Source organism: Colletotrichum aenigma (assembly GCF_013390185.1).
Source record: "Colletotrichum aenigma strain Cg56 chromosome Unknown KSG_Cg56_contig06, whole genome shotgun sequence".
Classification (NCBI taxonomy): Eukaryota; Fungi; Ascomycota; class Sordariomycetes; order Glomerellales; family Glomerellaceae; genus Colletotrichum; species Colletotrichum aenigma.
Genome location: NW_023500912.1, coordinates 4,166,123 through 4,191,699, shown reverse-complemented (window position 1 = coordinate 4,191,699; position 25,577 = coordinate 4,166,123). Strand labels below are relative to the sequence as shown.

At 53.0% G+C, this 25,577-nt stretch overlaps 6 protein-coding genes across 6 annotated transcripts; 5 read left to right on the top strand and 1 right to left on the bottom strand.

The window, feature by feature from the left end:
• Window positions 1-2,782: 2,782 nt before the first annotated feature.
• Window positions 2,783-4,418, top strand: qa-y-3 (Quinate permease; the record flags this gene model as incomplete). Its single annotated transcript, XM_037325379.1, has 4 exons — window positions 2,783-2,865; window positions 2,915-3,456; window positions 3,508-3,894; window positions 3,946-4,418. 4 exons carry the CDS (start codon window positions 2,783-2,785, stop codon window positions 4,416-4,418), a joined length of 1,485 nt encoding a protein of 494 aa, XP_037177200.1.
• A 4,066-nt stretch (window positions 4,419-8,484) lies between these two features.
• ddh-3 (D-2-hydroxyacid dehydrogenase) lies at window positions 8,485-9,639 on the bottom strand (the record flags this gene model as incomplete). Its single annotated transcript, XM_037325378.1, has 2 exons — window positions 8,485-9,223; window positions 9,287-9,639. The coding sequence occupies 2 exons, from the start codon at window positions 9,637-9,639 to the stop codon at window positions 8,485-8,487; spliced, it is 1,092 nt and encodes a 363-aa protein (XP_037177203.1).
• A 1,375-nt stretch (window positions 9,640-11,014) lies between these two features.
• CGCA056_v010130 (15-hydroxyprostaglandin dehydrogenase) lies at window positions 11,015-11,812 on the top strand (the record flags this gene model as incomplete). The annotated part of the gene is made up of 4 exons (XM_037325377.1): window positions 11,015-11,194; window positions 11,241-11,402; window positions 11,461-11,552; window positions 11,608-11,812. The coding sequence occupies 4 exons, from the start codon at window positions 11,015-11,017 to the stop codon at window positions 11,810-11,812; spliced, it is 639 nt and encodes a 212-aa protein (XP_037176723.1).
• A 1,448-nt stretch (window positions 11,813-13,260) lies between these two features.
• CEL6A (1,4-beta-D-glucan cellobiohydrolase CEL6A) lies at window positions 13,261-14,552 on the top strand (the record flags this gene model as incomplete). Its single annotated transcript, XM_037325376.1, has 3 exons — window positions 13,261-13,487; window positions 13,545-13,801; window positions 13,870-14,552. The coding sequence occupies 3 exons, from the start codon at window positions 13,261-13,263 to the stop codon at window positions 14,550-14,552; spliced, it is 1,167 nt and encodes a 388-aa protein (XP_037176619.1).
• A 980-nt stretch (window positions 14,553-15,532) lies between these two features.
• aes1-6 (Acetylesterase) lies at window positions 15,533-16,505 on the top strand (the record flags this gene model as incomplete). The annotated part of the gene is made up of 2 exons (XM_037325375.1): window positions 15,533-15,669; window positions 15,731-16,505. 2 exons carry the CDS (start codon window positions 15,533-15,535, stop codon window positions 16,503-16,505), a joined length of 912 nt encoding a protein of 303 aa, XP_037176620.1.
• Window positions 16,506-17,402: 897 nt separating this feature from the next.
• On the top strand, window positions 17,403-20,040 carry CGCA056_v010127 (uncharacterized protein; the record flags this gene model as incomplete). Its single annotated transcript, XM_037325374.1, has 7 exons — window positions 17,403-18,036; window positions 18,087-18,393; window positions 18,440-18,986; window positions 19,047-19,386; window positions 19,443-19,505; window positions 19,568-19,989; window positions 20,035-20,040. 7 exons carry the CDS (start codon window positions 17,403-17,405, stop codon window positions 20,038-20,040), a joined length of 2,319 nt encoding a protein of 772 aa, XP_037176222.1.
• Window positions 20,041-25,577: the final 5,537 nt, after the last annotated feature.

The window sequence follows — 25,577 nt, the reverse complement described above, 5'->3', positions numbered from 1 at the left end:
TCATTTGATCAAGTTCGGCGCAAGAAAACTTGCAGAAAAATCTTCAAGCTACACAGAAAGTGCAAAATTGCGGAAAACTCTGCAAGCTCGAGAGAGGCAACCGGAAGCCTTAATAGCTAGGACCAAAAAAGTAGATTTAATCGTGCTAAGCCTTGTTCTAGGATAGCTTGGTACCATAAATTCTATTGGTCATGGAGAGTGGCAGCCAGTCGGGTGACCCTTTTAAGTGAGCAAAACTCACCAGCGGATAAGGCTGCAGGATCCAAGGTGTGCCATTCCTCTCCACCATCTTTCTCTCAACTGGCGGCCCCCAAAGCCAGGTGAAGGCAGACTCTGTAGCTAACTGTGGTTTCACAGCATTTTCACCGAGAAATAGTGGAAGGCCTCCCAGTAAGTGTAATTCCGCTGCTCCGCCGTCCAACAGTTGTAGATGTGGAGCACACATAATGGACATGTTTTCCTCTAAGTGGTCGAGGAAGCTACCAGTCACTCGAAATCCGCCAAAACCACAACTCATTGGCAAATAGATAGTCTTCTAAAGAAATCAAATGTCATTTCTTTTCTTACGAAATTGATTGATGACCTCCAACTGGTTATCTGAATGGTTCTTTGGCCGCGGGGGCGGAGGCCCGGCCCGTCCTGATAGAAACCAACCCGAAGGCCCACATCATCCGCACAGCCCACTCAATTATCCTATTCAGAATGACCGTCGACCAGTTCGATTAACCGGAACGATCAAGACTTTGCCGACAATCTCAGTTATCATCGACTTAGACCTGACGAAGGCCATTCTCCCCATCGTCCGAGAAGAGTTCATTACAATGGTGGGCGAGATCTTCCAGGAACCTACCAGACTCTCAACCAAGTGACCACCGACATGTCTACAGCTCAGACGACGATTCGGACTCTCTAGCATTATTTGGGAGCTCCAGAAGCACCACTTCCTACTTACTGTCGACTATTTCAACCGGCTGGTCGCACAATGGAAACTCGGACGTTGGTCTAACACCAACGAGTGACGACGGATCTGGGCCATTTAACGACATAGCAGAGCTCACAGAGGGGGCAGATACATCGTACAGTACCGGCCGTCGTCTGTGCATCCGCACACGGCTGGCCGGGAGATCGGTAGCCGGCTGTTCTACCCCGAGCTCGAAGCCTCTGAAGTTCCAGCTGTGCTGCTTGGTCCTGTAGAGCTTTCTGCTGCGGAGCGGCAGCCAGCTCATTGGCACTCTCAACTTCAGGAACTGAGTCCAGAACCTCCATTTAACTTCGATCTAACGCCGCCGCCACTTCCGATGCCCCGGGTCTATGAGCTGCCGGCAAATCCATACATCCCAGGGCCTTGCATCCCACCCCCTCCGCCAATCGTGTCTCCAAGACCAACCCAACGTGGCCCTATCTCCCAACCGGCAGACCTTTCTTGGGCAAGCTTGTCATCGGACGAGAAGCCCGAAGCCGATTTCGCGCTTGAGTTCAAAATCTGGTCACAAGGTTCTCGTGAGAATCTTGAGAAACAATTGAAGAAGGGATGCAAGAACGAAAAGGTCAAAGATGTTCTTGATATCCTCAAGAACAGCGCCTCAAAGTTCAAGCAACACTCTTCGCTCTTCAAGTCGCCTATTCTGGAGTGTCTGAAAGCCCCGAGCGATAAGCGCAACAAGTGCCTTCTTGGTCTCGCTATTGCGATGCAAGAGGAGGGACATAAGCTCGAATCAATCGGCAAATCAACCGGAGACACCGTCTTGACGAAGCTTCTATGCATCCGCAGAACATCGACTTTTCAGCAGCAAATCAATGCTCTCAATTTCCTCCTGAAGCAGGGAGCTAGATCTCTGGTCAATAAACGCGATGCCCCTAGCTGCAGTCCTCTCGACTACGCTGTTTTGTCCGGGAACGCCGGAGCAGTCGCGCTTCTGCTTCAGTATCAAGCCGATCCAATGAGCCAAAGCCGGTCGCAGAAAACTGCGCGCGACATCGCCATGGAGAGTGCTTCTCGCCTAACCCAGGATGGTAGCGAACTCATGATCAACAACCACCCACACATTATCAACCTCCTATTCAGGGATAGGCAGTCTTGCATGAGAGCTCGTGCGGACTAGAGCGCAAAAGGGTGGAGCCGTTCTGCAAGATCTTTTCGTTTTGGATGTTACTTACGTTTAGCCAGAGAGGTACGGTTATTGAAATGGCCTTGAGGTGGGGTTAGGCACATGTATGGTAGACACGGATTAAAGGGTGTTTGCATTGGTTTGTGTGATCTTGATGGCAGCATGATCGGTAAATCCTAGATAGACCATCATTTTTTATAGAACTGCATAGCTAACAGACCGTCGTTCATTTAGAACCATGTCTTTCCCACGTTTCAGCGGAAGAATGTTTGAAAAGAGGATGGCGCAGGGACTGAGGTGAAGTGGAACACCTTTCGCAATGCAGGCCATGCGGTTGTCTTGCTCAGTGAAGTTAAAGTATTTCAAACATGGGAACAAATCTACCGATCCTTTTCCCAAATAGGCGACGGAAAAGGCAAAGACGGATATGCTGGTAATCCTCTCCCATCCTTACGTTAGAGTCACATCGGTAAGCAGATTCCGAGGAAGGATTCGCGGGTTGCGGAGGGAACGCGGAGTTACAAGCGAAAATCTGGGGAAGTCGCACCAGCGGAGAGCAGTATTAGACTGCCATGGCAGACTCAAATGAATACGAATGTTCTCAACATCGTCATTCACCAACTTCTTCCGAAGTAACACGGGCCGTGTAAAGTTGAAAACTCACGTCTGCACACATGGGAGGTCCCAAGGCACTCCGCGGCCACCATGGCAATACGAAGCAGGCTCTTCTCGCCTCCATCGGTATTAGTATGGGAGGGTCAGTGATTCCTGGGCCCTTCTGAAATTCCGTCTAGCTCACGCCACAGTTTACTCTACGGCCTTGACACCGGCATCATAGCAACAACAATCAGCCAGTCCACCTTCAAAACGTACATGTACGGAGGCTATCAAGGCCCTCCCGCGCTCGTTGGCGGCATCGTAGCCTCATATTATGCCGGCGGCTGCATCGGTGGCTTGCAGTCCGGCTGGCTGATGGACAAATGGAGCCGTCGATACACTGTCCTCATCGGCGCTGTGGTCAGTATTCTCGGCGCGGCTTTGCAGGCGGCTGCCGTAAACCCGGGCATGATGATCGCGGGACGCATCTTCAGCGGGTGGTCGACGGGCGTCCTGTACTCCGTCACGCCAATCTACCTCGCCGAGATATCTCCGCCTGAGAACCGTGGCTTCTTGGTCGGGCTGAAGGGCCTCACGAACGCCGGTGGTTTTTTCGTCGCCAACTGGATTGGATACGCGGGGTCATTCGCGAGCGGGAATGGGCAGTGGAGAATTCCACTGGCGATGCAGGCGCCGCCTGCAGTCGGACTTGGGCTATTAGTGTTTGCCATGCCGTTCAGCCCTCGATGGTGTGAGTGTATTGTTTCCGTGGGCTGAAGCCCTTGCTGACAAGAAATTCAAGTGGTCAAACAGGAGCGTCATGAGGATGCGGTAAAGGTCCTTCGAAGACTCCACGGTGCCCGCGGCGAAGACTTTGTCCAGCGCCACTACGTTGAGATCCGGGATCAGCTTGCCCTCGAAGCCGACCTCCGTCGCCAATCGTCTTTGAAGATTCTTTTCACTCGACAGTACGCAAGGCGGATGCTTCTTGCATGTCTCATCGTGAACATGACGAAACTATCGGGATCTCAGGTCATCCAGAACTACCAGAGCTTGATGTACGCCGCCCTCGGCTTCAAAGGCCAAACGGTTCTTCTTATTGCTGGATGTTATGGTACCATGGGCATTCTGGGGCAGATTTTCAATTTGATCTGGGTGTCTGATACCTGGTCTCGTCGAAAGACAATGTGTACGTCATGCGGCAAAAGTGACTCAAAGATGTAACTGACAAGCCCAATAGGTACGGGAACAGCTTCACTCGCGGCCACTCTCGCAATTCTGTTGGCCCTATCAAAGTACTACCCCGACGACCGAAACTTGGCAGGGAGTTCAGCCGGTGTAGCCTTCATCTTCATCTTCTCCTTCTTGTATGCCGTCTTCTTCAACAGCACGAACTGGGTGCTGGTCTCGGAAATCTTCCCGCTGCATCTGCGAGGGACTGGGGTCGGGTTTGCCATCTTCACCCAGGCTGTGACTGCCATCTGGTTGAGCCAGGTCTCGCCCCTGGCCTTTGAGGCGCTAGAGTGGAAGTTCTACTTCATCTTCATCGCCACGAATGTCTCGGCTGGTCTAGTCTACTACTTATTTCTGCCTGAGACTAATCAACTTAGTCTGGAGCAGATTGCAGCTGTCTTTGGTGACGCGGCGGTGGAGGGAAACATGGGACAGAAGGATATTGATGATAAGTCGGAGGCGATTGAACTTGAGAAATAGAAGTAAGAAGCTTGGTTGGTATTTTGATGCACGCCGAAATGGAAACAAGCTTTAGATAGTGTCGAAATGCCGTAGGATCTCAATTCTTTTACAATGCGCACCCCAATACAACGTCTGGCGTTCTTATCCAACCTATTAGACACACAAATCTTTGAGCATTTGCAGAGAGACGCTAGACAAGAGGAAGGCAAATGATATTCTCTATGACCAGGCTTCTAGCTAAATTTCACCCGTAGCCAGAGAATCAATTACAAAAGAGACGAGAGTCTACAGTATATTCTATCCCAATCAGAGTTGACACATTCGAAGGCTGGTAGGACTTGAACCCTGGGGAGTATTCATTCTCACATCGTAGAATTCCAATCAGAGCTGGATTCAAGAAGGCAAACATAAAATCTTGCTTTGAGTTGTTCCGCCCAAAAGAAATCCTGATCCACGGTCTGCATCGCCCTTCAACTTTTGGCCTCCCGCATCAAGTATGCCACGCAAAATTCCCTCTACTCATCCGCCTGATAGATTTTTTTGGCTGTATGTGTGTATGCACCCGGCCCATGGATACTCGTCATTCTGCCAATCATGCGCCAGTGAACCTCGACGTGCGTGATTGGATGCTCCCGATAGCCCACGAGTTACACTGCTTACCTGCATTGTAGCGCTGCTTCCCCAATGTGTCAACTCCATAGTAGGACGAATGGGGCTAAATATAAATCAGGCTGTGCCTAATTTTCATTTGTTGTCACAAACATCCCTCTTTTCCAGTCACTCAAGGCTCCGGTTGCGACTATTTGCAGCTCTGATTTGGGCCGCAACGGCGTTCGCCAATCATGTCGGATCCGTTTTCGATTGCCTCGGGAGTTGTGGGCATCATTTCGCTTGGAACTGAAGTCGTCAAAGGTCTTTACGAGTACCGCAGCACTCTGAAGGACCAGAGTTCCGATATCGCTCGCATCCACGATAGGCTGTTGCGCCTTCACGATCTGCTCGGCAACCTGAGGAGGCAGCTTGATGCCCGAAGGTTTCGTTCCGACGACGTCATCATCTTGGCTTGTATCGAAGGCCGCATACTTCAATGCAAAGAATGCATCGAGGAGCTGAAGAATGTGACCGACAAGTTTAACCGTTCCCAAGATAATGGTCTCAGGGGTGCGCTCTGAGAGCAAAAGTGCGACAGGCTACATACCCATTTCAACAAAGCACGCTACAGAAGCTTGAGGAAGATGTCGACAGCATCTTCCAGCAGGTATTTTTCTCGTTGCAGCTACTACAGAGTGACGATATCAGCAACATTCGAAACCAAGTCGAGGACACCAAAGATCTGCTTGAATTGCACCGGGCAAATAACGTGGCCCAGGAAATCATCAAATGGCTCAACGCACCAGATGCCACTACGAACTTCAACATGGCTCATGAAAAGTCGCAGCCTGGGACGGGCGCTTGGCTCATTAATGGCCAGCCCTTCAAAGCTTGGATCAAATAAGAGAACTCGTTTCTGTGGCTCTACGGCTTTGCTGGCTGTGGCAAATCGGTCTTGTGCTCCACGGCCATCCAATACATTCTCCAGCATCAAAATTCTAGCCAAGATATCGGTGTCGCTTTCTTCTTCTTCGCTTTCGACGATACTGGGAAACAAGATGCGTCCGCTCTTTTGCGTGCTCTGATCCTGCAATTATCTGGACAAGGCAATATCTCGGCTTCCTCACCCCTCTCCCGCCTATACGATGGCTGCCGCAACTCGACACCTCGAAATCAAACACTTCTTGACTGCCTGCGCCGGCTGTCCCGATCCTTCGAGCATACGTACATTGTTATAGACGCCCTTGACGAAAGTCCACGAAATGAGCATCGCCAGGATGTACTTGATATTTTGGCCACGATGCGCGGATGGATGGAGCCCGCAATTCATCTCCTTGTCACCAGCCGGGATGAAATCGATATCCGACAGACTCTTGCGCCATCACGAGACGAATCCGTTGCGGCCAGAAACGAGGCTTCCAATAAAGACATCGCGCTATATATCACGACGAGTCTTCGGGATAAACCGCAGCTACGCAAGTGGAACGGTTTCATGGACGGATCGAGGCCACTTTGACAACCCAAGCAGATGGAGTGTAGGTAATAAAAGTTCTGAGGGAATAGCAGTGCTAATAAGATTCAGTTTCAGGTGGGTCGATTGCCAGCTCCGAGAGATTGCTGTCTGCCCTCGCACTGAAGAACATCTTGATAAACTGCTCAGTTCGCTTCCTCGAACATTGGATGATACCTATGAGAGGATGCTTCTGGCAATACCGTGCGCTTTTCAAGATTATGCCCGGCAGATTTTCATGCTGCTATGCTGCGCCAAAAAGGAATTTGACCATAGAAGAGCTCATATACGGCATGGCAGTTGATCTCGATTCCACTGAGTCAAATTCGAACGATACCGACTCAAAGAATGCCATGTCAGATCATATCGTCTCAGGCGATCTTGTTTTGAATCACTACCGTCCTGTGGCCGTTTTCAAAGAGAAAAGAAAGTTGCACGATGTGGATGCTGTTCTTGAAGTTTGTCCCGGATTTATTGAACTTTATGAGTTCCGTAATGCGAACCGGGAACAGACTTCATGGGTACGGATCGCGCACTTCTCAGTCCAGGAGTATCTCAAATCTAACCGCATTAAGAAGCGGGAACATGTGGCTCATTACCACATGCAAGAACAACATATGAACACCCAGGCAACACGGATTTGCTTGACCATATTGGACAAGTTTGACACATCAGCTGCACTGGAAGCCGAAGATCTTCATATGGATGCGTATGAATATCCCTTCGTCCGTCAAATGGAGAACAAGTTCCCTTGGGCGTGTTATGCGGCGGAATACTGGTCAGACCACTTCCGAGAAAACAGGGAGATACCGCCAGAAGCTGTAAGCGCGATGCTACGGTCTCACCCCTACGCTTTGAGGCTTTCTTCTTCGTACGGAGGCGGATATAATCCTCTTCAGCTCGCAACTCATTACGGGCTCTCGTCCGTGGTGTCCGTCCTACTTGACGAGCCAACCACAGACATTAACGAAATCAAACGAGACACAACAGCGTTTATTGTTGCGGTAAAGTCCCGTAACATGAAGCTCGCGCGGCGTTTTCTAGACCATGGTGCCGATGCCAATGCATGCGACGGAGATGCACTCGAGATGGCAGCATTTCGAGGCGATATGAGGATGGCAAACCTTCTTCTTGATCACGGTGCAAAAGTCAATGTTAGCCCCTACAGAGCACTAGAATCGGCAGCGAGAGTGAATCATTTAGAAATGGCGAGACTCCTTCTTGATCATGGCGCTGAGATTGATGCTAGGGACGGGATTGCACTAAAGGTGGCTGTGCGCCATCACCATTTTGAAATGGCAAAACTTCTTGTCGAATACGGCGCCCAGGTGAATGCCAGCAATGGAGCAGCACTGGAGGCAGCAGTGGAACAGAATCAGGTCGAAATGGCGAAACTCTTTCTCGGAAGTGGTGCCGAGATCAATGCCAGCGGTGGGGCAGCACTGGACGTAGTAGTTCGCCGGGGCCATTTTGAAATGGCGAAACTTCTTCTCGAGAGCGGTGCTGATGCTAAGCTCGTACAGACATACGAGGGCCGAACTGCTTTATGGCCAGCTGTGACGTTCAGAAGACTTGAGCTCGTCCATCTGCTTCTCGAGTATGGCGCTGAGGTCAACCACTGTAACGTTTATGGCAAGACCATTTTGCACGAAGCTGCACTGAATGGTTATGAGGATGTCATGCAGCTGCTTCTGGAATATGGCGCCGACGCCAATATCACCAATATCGAAGGCAGAACTGCGCTTCATCAAGCTGCAGAGTTTGGCGACGAGAACATTGCATTGCTTCTTTTGGAAGAGGGGGCGGATCCAACTATCGTTGATTACTTTGGTAACACCGCCCAATCGTTAGCAGCTAAGAGAGGTTATGAGGACTTCGTTACTTTACTTTCGAATGTCTCATTATACAGTGAGACGCAATGAAGTTTTGTGTGATGGTAGATTTGGAGGTCGCCCTCGCACCATGTAATCATTCTTATCAAGTTTAGTAGTGCAACTGCTTGTTCACCACATTTATCAAAGGCTTTCCCTCGTGCATCCTTCCCAGATTGGTTTCCAAGACGCCCAGCACTCTTTCCCAGTATCCGTTTGTCCTCCAGCTCACATGGGGGGTAATAAAAACATTCGGTGCCTTCCACAGGGGATGGTCCTTCGGCAGCGGCTCGGGATCCGTCACGTCCAAAGCGGCAGCCCTGATCTTGCCAGTCTCAAGCGCCTCGATCAAAGCATCTGTCTGGATGAGAGGCCCTCTAGCAATGTTGGAAACGAAAGTCTTCTTCTTGGACAAAATCTCGAATTGCTCCTTTCCAAGGAGACCAGTCGTTTCTGAAGTCAGCGGCATGCCAATGACCAAGAGATCGAGGTCTTGCGCAAGGAAGTTGTTGACGGCCTCCTTGGAAGCGCCGTGGAACCACTTTGAAGGGACGAGGCCGTCGGGATCTCCGGTGCCGGGGACGACGTAGCTGTCATCTTTGCGAGACTCCGGGGTCGTCTTTTCGCTGCGCGTGAAGGCGTACACCTCCATGCCCATGGCCTGCGCAATCTTTCCACACTGGCGGCCAATGGCTCCGTAGCCGAGGATTCCCATGCGCAGGCCGACTGAGTCCTCAAAGTCGACGGCCATCGGTCCCTCCCAGAAGCCTTGCTTTTGGTTCTCTGCGTAACGCAGGAAGTGGTGCTGGCTGGCAAGCCAGCTGCCGATCACCCACTCTGCGATTTGAGGACTATTTTCAATGTGTTAGTTCGCACTGTCTTTAGCCTTAGCAACGGCACGGGTCAATACTCACGGATGGCATCCATTGGTCGTGCAAAACGGAATGTCTGGGTTCTTGTACACCGGGTGATCGCGCCACTTGTCAGCGCCCGCAGAGGTCAACTGCACGAAGCGGACGCTCTTGAGTCTCTCGGGCGACGGCGGGTTGAAGCTGATAATCATCGTGACGCCGTCCCAGACCTCATCGGGAAGCTCATCCGGCAACAGGAAGCGACCGTCCGGCAGGTGGTTGTTGGCCCAGCGGACCTGGAGGCCAGGGTAGTTTGACTCGACTCTGCTGATCCATTCCTCGTTGCGCGGTGATGAGAGGAAGACGAGGAGGATGTCGTTGGCCAACGGGCTCTTTTGGGGCGCAAGGTCGCCCATCGTTAGGGTTGCAGAAAAAAAGTTGTTTGCGGAGAAGTTTGTTGCGGGGTTCACGAACGGTCTATTACCAAGCTGGAGTTGAGGGGGATAGGACTTAAAGAGTATCGCCAACTGACCGGGCCGGGTCAACGTTGGAGTTGACGAGACTGGGTTAATAGACCGGGCCGGCGGGTGTACGCTTATCGTGGTAGGACGGCTTGACAGACGCGATTCTAGCCATTTGTCGAAGAAGGTTGCGATAACAAATTGACGCAGTCCGATAGGTGGAGTCGGGCGAGATGGCAGGGATCTGGCTGTCCGGTTGCTTCTCCGCGTGGGTCCGTTTACTCCGCGTCCGTCCCGAGATCGGGAACGATTCCATTGATTGATAAGCCGATCCGGCCTGGGCAACTCGCTCGCATATTCGCTTCAACTCTGGGATGGATTTGTTGAACGGGCTAGAATGCTTATGTTAGTCAACATGAAACCCATAAAGACGACATTTCATGCCCAAATCCAGCCAACTACCGTTCTTCGCGCTACCGAGATGCCAGTTGAGTCGTGCTGAATGAAGTAAATATTCGCAAAAATGGTTTTGGTTTTTATACGTGGGACATGATTGCGTCAGTGTTATGCAGAGAGAAGTGATCCCGTTGATCAATACCGTATCACGCGCAACAGGGCATGACTGTCAGCTGGTTGATGTTTGCTAACAACAGGGTCCCGTTCAGCAGCTTAACCGACCTTCTCCTTTATTGTCTCTGCTGTAGAATTTCTATTCTTGCGCCAACATGCAACCCAAGATAGAAACAAACAGTTGCGGCAGTTGACGTGGCAAGTCCTCAACGCTGCGCATGTTTGGTTGTGAGTTGTCATTCATGAAAGGCGGTCGGAAGTTGTGATGTGGAAATCTGACCGCCGCTATTCGAAATGAAATGTCTTAAATGCAGCCTCCTGTCCGCTCGCTTATTTGAGTCTGTAACTTGGATACTCTCAGACTTGATGCAATGCTTCTTCGGCCTTGCACCGTTGGTCGTGTGGTCAGGCTCGCAACGAGGGCATTGCCAACTCAGGCACCTGTAGCTCATCAGCTTCGATACATCCATCATGGCAAGACACCAAGGAGGTTCCAGCTTTCCAAGACATCGACGATCGGTCTGAGAGGAAAAGCCGACGTTGCCCCACTAAGGAGGTCGGACAGGAAGGTTGCGATCGTGACTGGGGCATCGGTAAGAAGATTCTGCAATTTTTCTCACTCCAGTTTTTCGAGGGAACTGAAATTGTTCGCAGTCAGGGATAGGCGAGGCATTAAGCAGGGATCTAGTGAAGCAGGGTTGGCAGGTCGCAATGGCCGACATCAACACCAACGAGAAACTGTTACAGGAGCTCGGCGACAATGCCAGCTTCCGTGACGGATGTCTCCAGCTACGACGAACAAGCGAAGACTTTCCAGGAAGTGTGGAATCGGCACGGCAGGATCGATGCACTGCTAGCCAACGCGGGCGTTCCCGACAGAGGCTCAATCTATATTCTCAACCACAGAGGGTCGGACAAAGTGCCGCCAAAACCCAACATGGTGTGTACCGATATTAGCCTCAAGGGGGCTGGTGTACGGCACGCAGTTGGCCATCCATTTCATGCGGAAGAACGAGACCCCTGGAGGTAACATCATTGCGACATCGAGCAATGCGGCTGTCAACCCCCACGAAGCTTCTCCGGAGTATTGCGGCGCCAAAGCTGGCATGATCGGCTTCGTGCGCGGGGCATCCCGAGTGCTCAAGATTGTATGTCAGAGACTGGTGTGGATCACAGCAATCGTTGACACATCTAACATGACGACAGAAAGACAACGTTCGGATCAACGTCGTCTTGCCTGGCGTCATTCGGACGCCTTTGGTGCCTGCTGGGATGATCGCCGCAGTCCATCCTGAGTGGTAATCAGTAACCTCACAATGCGTCCTTAAGTGCTTTGCTGATAGCATTTTCTAGCATCACTCAGCTCTCGACTGTCGTGTCCGCATTCAACAAGTTCTTAGACGATGAAAATCTCAACGGACAAGCCCTCGAATGCTCGGCCGAAAACGTGGTTCCCTTGGTGTACGGCAAGTCGACAATGAGTCCAGTGACTGTCTGGGACCCGCTTTTCAAGATGATGCATCATGAGGACTCTGGTCTTCCAGAGGCTGTTGCTTAGGCTGCCTATGTTCATATGAGTCAACTTACAGAGGTGATCATCTTACATACTCAGACGCGGGGCTATTTCTGGTACTGCTTGGGCTAGGTGCACATTTCCATTGCCAAGGTTCTTGGGTTTCCATGCCCAGCGCCTCGAGTCTGGTTCACAAGGAAAGACCAAGACTTGGTATCCGGATTCGAGGGCCACATCGCCGTCAGTGTTAGCACAAGTTTCTTATTCCTAATGTCCAAAACATGGGTTCGTGTTTCCACAAAAACCGCACGGCATCGCGAGCGTCCCGTGCACAGCTGTGAACGTGTCGATCATGGAGGGTAAAATGTGGGCTTAGTGCCCGTCCGAACGGATGGACGATCCGATGATGTTGAAAAAGAAATAGGACGACGGCAGTCTGATGGGATGCATTCGTTTCCCCGACATCCATTTGGTAATTAGCGCTTTCAATCGCATGCTGCGGCTCATGACTTCAGCCAAACCATCAGCAGACCTCCCCCTGACATCGCATCAGACTGCACCTTTTAGCAATTACTTGGCAAATCAGACTTCATCCATCCGTCTCGGAAATACAATTCGCGTCGCTATTGACTCGAGATTCTCCTATGGGCCTCCGGTCCCCCACTTTCAGATCATTCTCAAAACACATTGCGCTCTTTCGAGTTTCCCCCTCACTCTAGTCCATGGATCGAAACTAAGGTTTTCCCCAACTTTCAGAGTTACATCACCGCGGACAAGGGCACCCATACGAAACAGCTCAGCGTGCCTGGACTGCAATTCTCCCCTTAATCAATCTGGCGGCCCCCAAATTGCCATTCACGCTGCGCAATTTTCTTCTGGTCGAATGTTGTCATCCGAACTTGGTGGGCCCGGGGTAGCTAATAAGGCGGGCAGCACTGCCGATGAATCCCTGGGGTTAACATGCGCTCACGTGGATTTCTCGGAGGCAGCGGCTCCGTACCACGTTGAATGGCCAAGAACAGCTGTCCAAACCCCCGAACTTCCCCAAAGCAGCACCGTTCCAGGCACAGGACGGCTCGGCGCCAATGCCACTCGGCCGTGTTCCCAGCATCATCCCCGCCGGCAGAGCCCCGGCCGCATTGTATCTCACACGGCCGAAAAAGTAACCTCAGAACGCTGGGCGACGGTTAACCGCAGAGATCGTCCCGCCATCCTTGGGGATGCCGTCTAAGATGAAGGACCGGCGTCTTTACCCCGGGGCGACCCTTGAGGCCTTGTTTGACGGCTGCGGCGGAGGTGAGATTATTCGGAATCAGGGCCTTCTCTCCAGCTTGGCGGGATTGGACGTGTTGTATAAGAGGAAGAGGTTGTCCGGCTCTGAGACACATGGCATGGAACATCTCCATCGCGTTAAAGCCAATTACTGATCGCAGGCACGACACTCGTTTTCTCTTCTTCGGTACCCAGCCTTATCTTGTCTTGAACCTTTCAGCATGCTCGCCCACTTCCTCCTCACCGCGGCTTTGACGCCGGCCGCACTCGCCGGACCCGTCAAGGCCCGCCAGGTTGCTTCCTACGACGGCAACCCGCTCGCCGATAGGCAGCTATTTCCCAACCCTTACTACGCCGATGAGATCAAGAACCTGGCCATCCCCAAGATGACCGGCGACCTCGCCACGAAGGCGGCCAAGGTTGCCGAGGTTCCCTCCTTCGCCTGGCTGTGAGTTCTTGTGGTGCTGGATGGATCATCTGGACAAGCTAACTAACACCCGCACAGCGATACTCGCGAGAAGATCAGCTTGATGAACAGCACTCTTGCTGAGATCCGCAAGCTGAACCAGGGCGGGGCGAACCCTCCTTACGCCGGCACCTACGTTGTTTACAATTTCCCTGACCGTGACTGCTCGGCCAAGGCTTCGGCTGGAGAGCTTGCCATCGCTGATGGGGGTCTGGACAAGTACAAGACGGAGTACATTAACCCTATCGCCGCGCTCGCTAAGGAGTACTCCGACACCCGTATTGTGTTTGTTTACGGTATGTCTCTGTTCATGAATGTCTCTGTTCATGAATGTCTCAGCAGATCATATGCTTACATCAACCAGAACCCGACGGACTGGCCAACCTCATCACCAACATGGGCGTGCAAAAGTGCTCCCAGGCAGCGGACACCTATAAGGCCGCCACCGACTACGCCTTCAAGACGCTCAACCTCGACAACGTCGCCATCTACGTCGACGCCGGCCACGCCGGCTGGCTCGGCTGGGAAGCCAACCTCCAGCCCACCGCCACCCTCTACGCCGACGTGTACAAGAAGGCCGGCTCCCCCAAGGCGGTCCGCGGCCTCGTGACCAACGTCTCCAACTTCAACGGCTGGAACCTGACCTCCGCGCCCTCGTACACGACACCCAACAACAACTACGACGAGAGCAAGTTCCACGCGGCGCTCACGCCGATGCTCAAGACAGCCGGGTACCCTGCCAACTACCTCGTCGACCAGGGCCGCAGCGGCAAGCAGCCCACGGGCCAGCAGATCTGGGGCGACTGGTGCAACGTCAAGGACGCGGGCTTCGGGGCGCGGCCGACGGTGAAGACGGGTATTGACACGCTGGATGCGATTGTGTGGGTCAAGCCTGGCGGCGAGAGTGACGGCACGAGCAACTCTTCGGCGACGCGTTACGATGAGAAGTGCAGCTCGGGGTCTTCGTTTACTCCTGCGCCGGAGGCTGGTACTTGGTTCCAGGAGTACTTTGAGATGTTGATCAAGAACGCCGATCCCGCCTTCTAAAATGTTTGCAGGGAGGTGGCGTATAGTTCTTCAACTGTAGATATTTTATTTGATTCTTGGTACATAGATATGAAAAAATTTGGAAGCGGATTTCATCAATATACAGAAAGACATCGTCGTGTGAATAACTATCACCGTCCATCATGAAGGTTCTGAATGAAGATAGTCAATGTGACAAGACCAGCACAAGCCCCCCACAACCTAGTCGCAGTAAATGCACCTAGTCAACCGTTGAAACACAGGCTCTGAAGTGCTGAACGTTTCTGCAAACAGGCCACCATAACACAAGTTGACTCGACTCTTGTCCGGTTTGCCGGGTCTCTTCAGATCTGGTGTTGGAGTCGGCATGTTCGGATGATGCCCATCAACTCTGTCGTCAACTCCCAAAGAGCCTCCAAAAGACAAAAACCTCCAAAATTGGAAACTTCCTATTCGAGAACCCAGCAGGCTCGTTCGGGCCACAAGCAGACAGAAGCATCGCTGTGAACGGCTCTCCACGCGCCGCGATCTGCTCATCTGTCGACATCGACTGCGCAAAAAAGGGAGACGGCGGCCCCGCACGCCCCAGCGGAACGCCTGCAATCTCGCCCCTTTTGGGGGTTGCACCGCCCAAGCCCGGGCCACGGGCGACTCTTCCACCAATCACGGCGAATAGCGGCGCGCCCGTGGATGGGGTACTCAATGTACTGCAAACGAGCCGTGACGAAGACCTTTTTCCTCCCTGTTTGCTTGGTGTGATTTTTGACCTTTCGGCCTGTCTAGGTTTTGGGATGGGGGGATGGACGGGCTTCATATAATATGTATGTCGCGCCGGCGCCATCCCACTTGAACCGTCTCTTTCTGGCTCTGGTTCTGGATATTGTCCGAGTCTCTCGTTGGTCTGACTATCGTTTCTCTTCACGTTCTTTCTTCAATTCTACGTTTCTTGTTGATATTCATTTGCTGGTACATATCATTTCAACGCGACCCCTCTCGACAAAATGAAGTCTTTCGCAACCGCTCTCTCTTTCGCAGCCGGCCTGTCCCTGTCCTTTGCCAGCCCTACCTGGCACGTCAGCCGCGGCGCCGCCGTCACCCCGAGACAGGCCAACAGCTCCTCCAAGAGCCTGATCGTCTTGTAAGACACCACCATGATCATAACACTCTGCATGCCGGCATACAGCTGACCCCAGATCCAGCGGCGACTCCTACTCCACTGTCGGCTTCTGGCCCGGCGGCACCCTCCCCGCCGCCGGCAACCCGCTCGGCAACCCGGCGCTGCCCGGCCAGACCACCTCGAGCGGCCTCAACTGGGTCGGCCACCTCACCAGCACCCTCAACACCAGCCAGATCCTCACCTACGACTTCGCCGTCACGGGCGCCACCACCGACAAGGACATCGTCGACACGTACGCGCAGTACTGCGTCGACGACCAGGTCGACCAGTACAAGCAGTACGTCTCCAGCGCGGTGGCCGACAAGGCCAACGCGCTCGTCGCCGTGTGGATCGGCATCAACGACGTCGGCGAGCCCTTCTGGGACAAGGAGTCCGCGCCCGTGGCCAAGATCATGGACCGCTACTTCGAGCTGCTGCAGACGCTCGCCGACGACGGGCTGAAGAACTTTGTGCTGCTCTCCGTCCCGCCCTTCTCCGACCAGATCCCCGCCATGATCGGCCAGAGCGAGACGGATTTGCAGCGCCTGCGCGACGACATCAGCTCCTACAACTCCGAGCTCACCACCCGCCTGGCTACCTTCAAGTCTGCTAACAGCGGCGTCAAGGGGCTTGTTTTCGACACCAAGCCTTCTTTTGATACTGTTGTCGAGAACTTTGCGCAGTACGGTGCCAAGGATGCGACCTGCTACGGCTCCAGCGACTGCATCTGGGCCGACAACTACCACGCCGGTCTTGCTATCCACAAGCTACTTGCGCAGAACCTGGTCAAGGGCGTTGCTGAGAACTTTGTCTTCTAGACGATGAGAATGGAATGAAGGAAGCTGTAAGAGGAAGGATAGGATAAAAAATAAGACGGTTGAATCACAACTTGATGGTGCCTATTTGTCTCTTGCAACGTGAAAGTGGCTAAGCCGTCTGTTTCTGAAACCAATAACGCTCATGATGTTGCACGTATTGTGACACTGGCTGGGCGATATCTCGGTAAGACAATGAATGACGTTTGCCAATCACGATGTTAAGAGCTCACCGACCCAGGGGCCAGAAGCAGTCAAGGGGCCTCAAAACGATCCAACCCTGCAGTCGCCTGACCCCAATAATCCGGAGAAGCGGCACCCTTGCGTATGAGCGATAAAAGAGTCCGAGATGCCACTCCAACAGGCTTACGAGCTACCCGATTGTTTACGTTCCGCAACCCCGCCGATTGGCCAATGGCCCTCGTGAAGGATGGGTGACTTCGCCCGAAAGGAACCATCTCGACGGGTCCTCGAAGCTTTGTGGTGGCGGGCGCTAAGCTGCTTTCCGCCCGCCAGGAGAGAATATCTGGGGTGTGGTGTTGCTGTGCCGTAATTCACGAGTCTGCCTAGTCGCCCAAGACATGTTTACCAGCTGATCTGCTGACGGTCCCACGGATGAATCCACGACAAGGAACGAGGCGCTTATTACAGGACACGTCAGAAAGGTCTCAGATGCTGGGCAAGGCATTCTTCTCCCTCGGTTCTTCTGGAAGCCCTGGGATTTATGCTTAAAAGCAATCGCGTGTCTCCGTGAAGTTCATCTGATGTCCGTCACAACGGTCGGACTGTGAGAATCATTCGACGTCTTACAGCCCCAATCCAACCCCGCATTCTCCAACCCTCATCTCCCCCATACATCGTCACCCCACTAGAGAGGTCCCACTGTTAAGCAAAGCGGCGATGCCCTCCTTCTTCAAGAGATCGAAGAAGGAGAAGGAGAAGGAGGGAGAGGCAGAGGCCGAAAAGGCCAAGGCGGAGCGCGCCGCCACTCCGCCTCCCACATACGAGGACGCGCAGACCGAACCGCCTGCGTTCGAGGACCAGCCGCCGTCGTTTGAGTCCATCAACGGGTCCAAGGGAGGCGCGCGGCCGCCGCCCACCGAGGCCGAGGTTGCGAACTTGACGGCTGCGTTTTCGGCGCTAAGGCTGAGCACGCAGCGCGATCCGGACGTCGACTCGTGCCTGGCTCATCTGAAACTTCTGTTTGCGATCCAGACGCTGAAGGAGGAGGTTGGGTATACCGACGGGCTGTGGGAGATCTGGGATACGAGGGCCGGACCGAAGCCGGACAGCGAGGAGGCCGGGTCGAGCAAGAAGTCGGAGGACTATGTCAAGGATGTGCTCTCGAAGTTACGCGAGAAGCGGTGGGCGGTGTTCTTGGCGCGCGCGGTTGATCGGTACGAGACTTGGTGGATGACGTTGGCCGGAGAGCGGCTGAAGGAGGAGGACATGAAGATCAAGTCGGAGAAGTATCTCGAGTTTCCGGATGGCGGGGATGATTTCCCATGGACTCTGGATATTCTTCCCCCGTTGGGTGAGTTGGATCGCTTTCCTCCTAAACAATATCGTGACTCACAGGTGCAGATGTTCTCATGATCTGGCACGCGCACATGCTCAACCCGAGAGCTTTCCTCGAGGATACGATGCGCTATGGGATGAAGACGTTCTGGACAACGGGCATGCCATGGGCTCAAGTCAACAAAATCATCGATGCCAAGTTCAACTACATCGCCACGGATGCCGCCAAAGCGAACTGGGAGGCTAGCACTGGGCGAGCATGGGATAACGTCGCAGAGCCCCTGGCGAAGTACATGGAATGCCCCGTTTGCAAGGAGACCATAGAAGCCCCATGGACCACCTGCGGCCTACCGGAGCTCTACAAAGGCGAAGCGTAAGTCCTCAACTCACTCCATTCATCACCTGCTAATAGCACCCAGAAAGCCAGGCCTCGTCGGCAAGGGCTTTGGCGACGGAGACTTCTTCCAGCTTTGCACGGCAGGCTGCGGTACCATCATCACGCGGCGCTTCCTCTCCGTGGCCAAGATGCTCAGCGACGCAGAGCATTACCTCGCCGACAACCATACCGTCCCCAGCGCCGTCCTCGAGCCGAAGGTCGGGATGCCCATCCCGCAGGCCGACGGGCATGCGCCCCAGGGGCAGACCTTCAGAGAGGCCACCTTCCCCAACCGCTTGCTCGGCTTCGGGATGATTGAGGAGCTGAGGAGGCTCGTCCGGCCGGGGCTGCAGAAGCCACCCACGATGGAAAACGTTCGTAATATTATTCAGGTGACGCTGGAGGACAACGACGCATACGGGAGGATCCAGGAGCTGGACAAGAAGCCGTACAATAAGATCCTCTCGCGCACGGAGAGAGTGCAGAGCAAGAAGATGATGTCGCGGTACTGGGATAATTACTCCATCTTCGCGCTGGATCTTGTTGGAGCCACGGTGCGGCAGGGTGTGTTTGTGGAGAAGATGTACAACGTGAGTTGACCCCCAGACTGAGTTAACACAATGGTGTTATTTACTGACCATCTTCTTCAGATCGACTGGCTCCACGGCCCCAACCAGCGCGGCATCATGGACCGCCTCCTCCAGAAATACAGCCGCTTCATGCTCATCATGACGGAGAACCCCTACTCCCTCTGCGTCCCGACGCTGGACGTCGACCTCGCGTGGCATACGCACCAGCTAGCCCCGCGGGCATATTACAAGTTCAGCACTTTCAACTCCGCGACCACGGGGACCAAGGAGGCCAGGTTCATCGACCACAACGACAAGATCGACGAGGAGCGGCTTACGGAGGCGTTTGAGTGGAGTAGCAGGACGTATCTGGACAAGTTTAATGAAGTGTACTCCGAGTGTGTTTGTGGGTGGTGTGATAGTATGTCAAGAGCCCCTTTTTCTTTGGCATGCCGCTTTGAAGTTGACACTTCACAGTTATCCGCACCAACCACACCATCAACGACTCGAGCATCTTTGGGCGCACAAAACAACAGAAAAGTAACCCCCACCCATCTCCCCCTTTCTTCGTCTTCGTGGACTGAAAGTCTAACTCTACCCAGCGATCGACAACTTCAACGCCTCCGCAAAACCCTCCGCCCCGGGCGCCGAAGTCCACATCTCCGCCCACAACGCCGTCCTCTCGAAAGAGAACGGCGGCCGCAAGGCCCTGCGCTACCAGCAGCGGCAGATCTGCAAGCACCGCATGGACGGCGCGTACGAGCGGGCCGCGAAGCGCGCGTCGAAGAAGGGCGTCAAGCTGCCCAAGCCCGAGGAGTACTACAACCACTGGGGCAGCACGTATCACCGCTACGGGCCGAACATGTACCCGGCGCACCTCACCGCGGGCATCTACGTCGCAGCCGACCCGGGGATCATGCATGCTGGGACGGGGAGCTGGGCGGGATGTGCCCAGGGGTTGTGTGGCAGCAATGACATCGCGGCTGGGGGGTGTGGCGGGCCGGGTGGGTGTTCCACCTCGGATGTAAGTTTCGCAGCCATGGATGGACTTGGAGATTTACTGACTGAGTTGTAGGGAGTATGGGCTGGGAGAACTCCAAACCAGATGGGCGGTACGTCGAGGTTTTTTCGAAGAATGTCTGTTGCTGTCGCTAACAGGATGTGTAGGTTGCGGAGCATATGCAGGATCAGTTGTTATGATAAGTGGAGGCGGTTGTGGAGGAGGGGGATGAGGAGGAGGTTGCGGCGGAGGATCGTAATCGTCGTATGTGTCGGCGTGTTAATCAGTTTTATGTTCAATTCGAAGTTATTAATTTTCATTATCGCGTTCTGGCATGTGTCAATTCAATTATTGATCGCGCGAAGAAATTTCGCTACACACGTCCAAAATGATCATGTCAAAAGTCAGAACAATTGAACAAAATGAAAAAAAGAAAATTTCTGAATTGATGATCAGAGGGAGTTTTCAAAGAACTTCCAGGCTCGTAGCACCGAAACCGGGTCCCCAGCGCCCGCAGCATCAAGGGCCTTGGAACACAAGAGACCGCTATCCAAAGATGCACATTAGACGGAGGCTCTCACCACATCCGACGTACACCAGTGGTTAAGGTGGTTTTTGCGCAGCGACGGGGAATCGAACAGGAAGAGTCCAATATCTTGTTCAGAGATAACCTGAGGGTATCATCCCCCAGGCCACCCGGCCGCTCTGGTGACAATCAGGCATCACTGTTTGGATAAAGAAGGGTAAGGAGGGGCAGCCTCAGGTTGAGAGGGTGAAGGTGAAGTCGAAGGTGAGAAGGGAAGGCAAGTGCTTCCTTCTCAAAAGGGAAGGACTCGACGCGTTTCTGTTTTGACGCGTCCTTGTCGTCTCCGTCGTCCTTGTCTACCCGTCGGGAGTTGCTCATTCATTCACCTGACGCTTCACCTACCTAGTCCCTTAATGCTGGGTCACCTCCATCTCACCTCTTGCCACCCTTTGATGCCGTTCATTCCTACATTTAAAATAACATACGAGCGGCAGTGAAAAGTTTTCAGATCTTCTCACTCTCCATCGCGTCCATCCACCTCCAACAGACTTCACCCTCGACAACCTACTCGTCGCTTCACAACTTCACAACACAACCAGCTTACAATCTTGCCTCATCGCATCAAACACATAAGTCAACGTCTGAATCACTCTTGTCCGTCCTTTCTTCCAGCCTATTCTATTCAGCTTTGCGATCAACGCCTCTTATCGATCGCAAAGTGAATACTATCCGCGCGCGATCTGACTCTTCCACTATTCAACCCCCATTCTCTCCCACAAATCCACGACTTGCCTCATTCTGCTTTACTCGCCACTTTCGACAATATCTGACCAGACAGCAGAGTCCTACACGATGTCTCAGGCTCAAGAGCTCCCTCCCGTCGTCTCTGGCGTCCCCGCCGTCGCCGCCGACAATACCCAGAAGACAGCGACCAAGAAGACCAAGTCCAAGTCCAAGACGCTCAAGAAGATCCTTCCTTCCGGCGCAGGCTTCGAGATGTACCGCGACCACACCAACCAGGAGGTGAAGTACCTCGACGATGAGAATGAGACCATTGCCTTCAAGAACGCTCTGCGCGCCGTCACTCCCCACCTCGACACCCGCGCCGTCGACGCCGCCATGGCCGAGCTCTTCGAGAAGGCCACCAAGCTTGCGCCTCACATGGCGGCTACTGATGGCACTGCCGGGACCTTCATCGCCGCCGCCCGCAAGGCCAACTGGACCAAGACCGCTCTGCGATACATGAAGCCTACCGTCCCGGCCAAGGTCATGATGCGCCTCTACGAGGCGCGCCGCCTCGCCATCAAGTTCTCGGGATACCGCCAGCATCCCATCGCCTACGACGAGGAGACTCATACTGCAAAGGCCATCGACGCCCTCCTTGGGGAGAAGCCTGAGAAGAAGCCTGACACCTTCTTCGCCGACTGGACCAACGAGCAACTCGAGAAGATGATGGGCAAGATCCGTCGTCAGGAGCGCGCCGACTGGGGAAAGCGTAAGGAGGATGATAAGAAGGACGATAAGGAGGATGAGCTCATGAGCCCTGAGGAGGCTAGGGAGTTCGCCGAGGTCCAGAAGGCTGCTCAGTCGGAGCTCAAGGATGCCCTTGCCATGAAGATGTGTGAGTTGGGCATCAAGAATGGTGGTGCTGGTTTTCTCTCGCACTAAACAAGACGCCTTTTCTTCGGGACGACCTCACGATGACGACAAGCGACAGACGGTGAACAAGGGCATGGATACGCACAAGGAAATGGTGCTGGTCGGCTTTGCTCAGTAATGAAGATATCACAAAGAATGGCACCAGGTCTTTATGACTTACCACATCCTTTTACACTCTTCTCTATTCTTCTTCATGCTAACAATGAATCTCATTCACTGTCCCTATTCAAAAGCTCGGTTCAAAAGTGCTAAAATGTTTTTCAAGTAGGATGTATTGAAAAGCTCCAAGCATCAGCCACGAAAGTGTACATGTCATCGCCATCATCTGTCCCACAGCTCGACTGAGAATCTCAGTTGGCTCCCAAACAAAGCAGCCCAAAAGGAAAACGCCACCACTCAACGCCAACTCCAAGGGGTATCGAAATGGTTTCTGTTGCTTTCATGTGTCGTTGGAGATTCATCCGTTATCTAGGTGTGTGTAGCCTCAGAGAACTTGCTTCCAAGTGAATGAATCTTTCCCCCGTTCATTGCGAAGGCTGTGGAGGCGGAGGCGGGGGTGGTTGAGGGTTCAAGAGGCGATCTTGGACATTGCCCGTGTCGTTGAGGTAAACATCAAGCATGCCCTGTTCACTGCTGTAACATCGTCAGCCCCCGAAGCAATATTTTGCATGGAATCTTTGCTTACCCATTTACGAAGACGTCAAAGTAAGTGTTCTTGTTCATAGTGACAGCTGATGACACGAGGTCTGAGACAGATTGGTGGACAGTAAAATCGGTAGATGTAGAGGGCGAAGAATGCTTGACATGCGATTAATCGGCGACGGGCTTCTTCAACTTTCAGTTACCTCGTCACAATCTCAAGATGAGGTCAAGGGGTTTTTATACTCGTAAGATTTCACAGACAAGATCATCATCTCGGATATCGTACCCGTACCCTGCCACGTTCCTCACTTCATCCCGCGCAGCTTTCCGCTGGTCACCTGCTCCATCGGAACGCAACTGACACCATTCCCACTTTCACAGCAAAACCCCGACCCCGTATCCGTACCCAATACCACGCCGGAGATCCATTATCAGACCCAGAGGCGAGCCGAGGGGCCACCACCCCCAAAGCGGGCCAAACCTCATGAGACCCGGCACAATCTACGACAACCCGAAGGCCAAAACAACGAAGCCGACCAACCGAACGCAAATCCCACCCCAAACATGAGGCTCTGCCTGCGGTCATCCTCGCGACTCGGTCGGGGTTCGTCCAGTCGCCGTGACGGACGGACGATTCACCCCGTGCCGTTTTACGTCTCCCAGCGGGGCCGACGACGCGCGCGCGCACGGCGGGCTCATCCAACAACGTTCAAAGTTCAGGCTCTACGACACGCCCCCCCTCCCGGGATTCTTCATCGAGAAAGGATGGGCCAGAGATTAAACCGTTTCGTTTTGACTTCTGCCAGACGAAGGTGTGTAGAAACCACCCCTCTCGCTCTCTCGATGAGGACTTTCTCCCCGGTCTTTGTCCCTGGTCAGTTTACATGCAGGCTTTGCAGCCAACAGCGCAACATACATATGCCCCTCACCAAGACCCAATCACCCCCACATCCATGCCTCTCTTGCATATGAGAGTGCATGAGAACTTCGTGGCACCGCTGAGCAGTTTGCAGTGAAGGTAGCGACATGGTTGCTCACATCGAGCGATGCGGTGTGCAAGCGACTCGCTTGTGGGGGGGATGCAGACAATAGTTTGCAGCACATGTGCGTATTATAGAGGTAGTTCGCTGGTCTCGCGTCGTGGATCAGGGTACAACCATGCGTTCTGCGTGAGATTACAGGTAGAGTGATGCTCGAGAGGATCTGACGGGGTGGTGTGGTGATGTACATGTAGCTGAAGCTCGCAAGGAGTTCGTCATTTCTTCAATGATTTGCGGCAATGCGTGTTGATCAATGTGTGTGATCGAGAGTCCCGCAATGTGGCGTATTGATCTTCGTCTCCAGAGTTGTTCGCGCAATGTTTATATTCGGGAGCTCGCGATCAATCCCCGAGATGCGTTTCCAGCAGTCAATAGGCTTCGCGTTGTGTTGTTGCTAGATGTGAGGTATTATGGATAGGTAGCATCGCCAAGCATGGCACGGGTAGCAGACCCGAGCTTGGCAGCTCGACGCGGGGAAACAAGCAGCAAACTTCAGGTCAAAGCTTCAGCTTGACACGCCAATACTTATGGGTTGAGTCGTTACCTTACATATAAAGACGCTGTACCTCCGATTACTGCTTTGGGTATCGCCTTCGAGGCGTTCAGGTGTCACTAGTTGACCGAACGAACGTCAGTATGGCATGATACGAATCATCCTAGACCACGACACCTCGTAAATACCAACATGCCGCAGGCCACGTAACAACAGCGGTATCAAGATGAACCAAGCGATTGATAGGGCAGATGATCGCGTACAAGTTTGACGTACATGTCTGACGAGGATCAGGGGTTGAGGATGGCAGATACGTGCATATTTTATACTACATTACAGGCCTTGTTTCCTGCAGAGCCTCAAAGAAGGATCGTTCCGCATAAGCCTTGCCAATGATTTTCAAGCTCGCTTCTATTGTACATGTACTCGCCACAGCTGGAGTGTCAGCTGAAATCTCCTTAGGTTGATTCAGACCATTCACTCTGGTTACGCGGAGAGTAAAGTATAGCTTAAGATTTCAACGGGAGATCTTCTGTGTTGAATTGTTACTGTGAGTCTTGGTGCTTCTAGCGCCACAATTTAAGGAGCGTATCCGAGGTAATATGGTGAGCAATGGAACTCATCCAAACGCAGTCCAGCAGCTACTCTGTATGTCCTGAGTCCAGCCCCAGCTTCCCAGCCAATCGGACAGGAAGAACTAAAACAATATATTGACCCGAAGGTAATCAACACTAGTATTTAAAGATATTTCATCTCCAAAGTGGGGTATCAAACAAGCCTTTACTGCCTCCTCGAAATCTCAAGCCCCCACTAGGCGCATGCAATACCGCCATCCGTCTTACAGGACAGCGGAAGAGGTGCGCATGTTGACTACCAGCGAACGCGGTTTCACTTCTTGCCACCATTCTGAAGCCTGTCAGGAACACTAGTGGTGTCCTTGATGTAGATGTCGAGCATCGGGTTCGGCGAAGTACTAGATCGTGGTTAGTGACCGTGATCATACATCTTGATGAAACGGCTTACCTGTCAGCCATGATGTATTTCAAGAGAAGAAAGACAGGACGTGAGTTTTGAACGAGAGAGTTCAGGATTGTCTTTTATGCAGTATTTGTTTCAAGAAGCCCAGCTTCGATGGTGTTGATACTTAAAATCTTGTCATCTCATCGAGAGCCCAAGGGGTATTTATAAGTTTTCATATCGAAAGAACATTTGCCGATGCATATTAGCGAACATCTTGTTGTCCCCTCCTCGG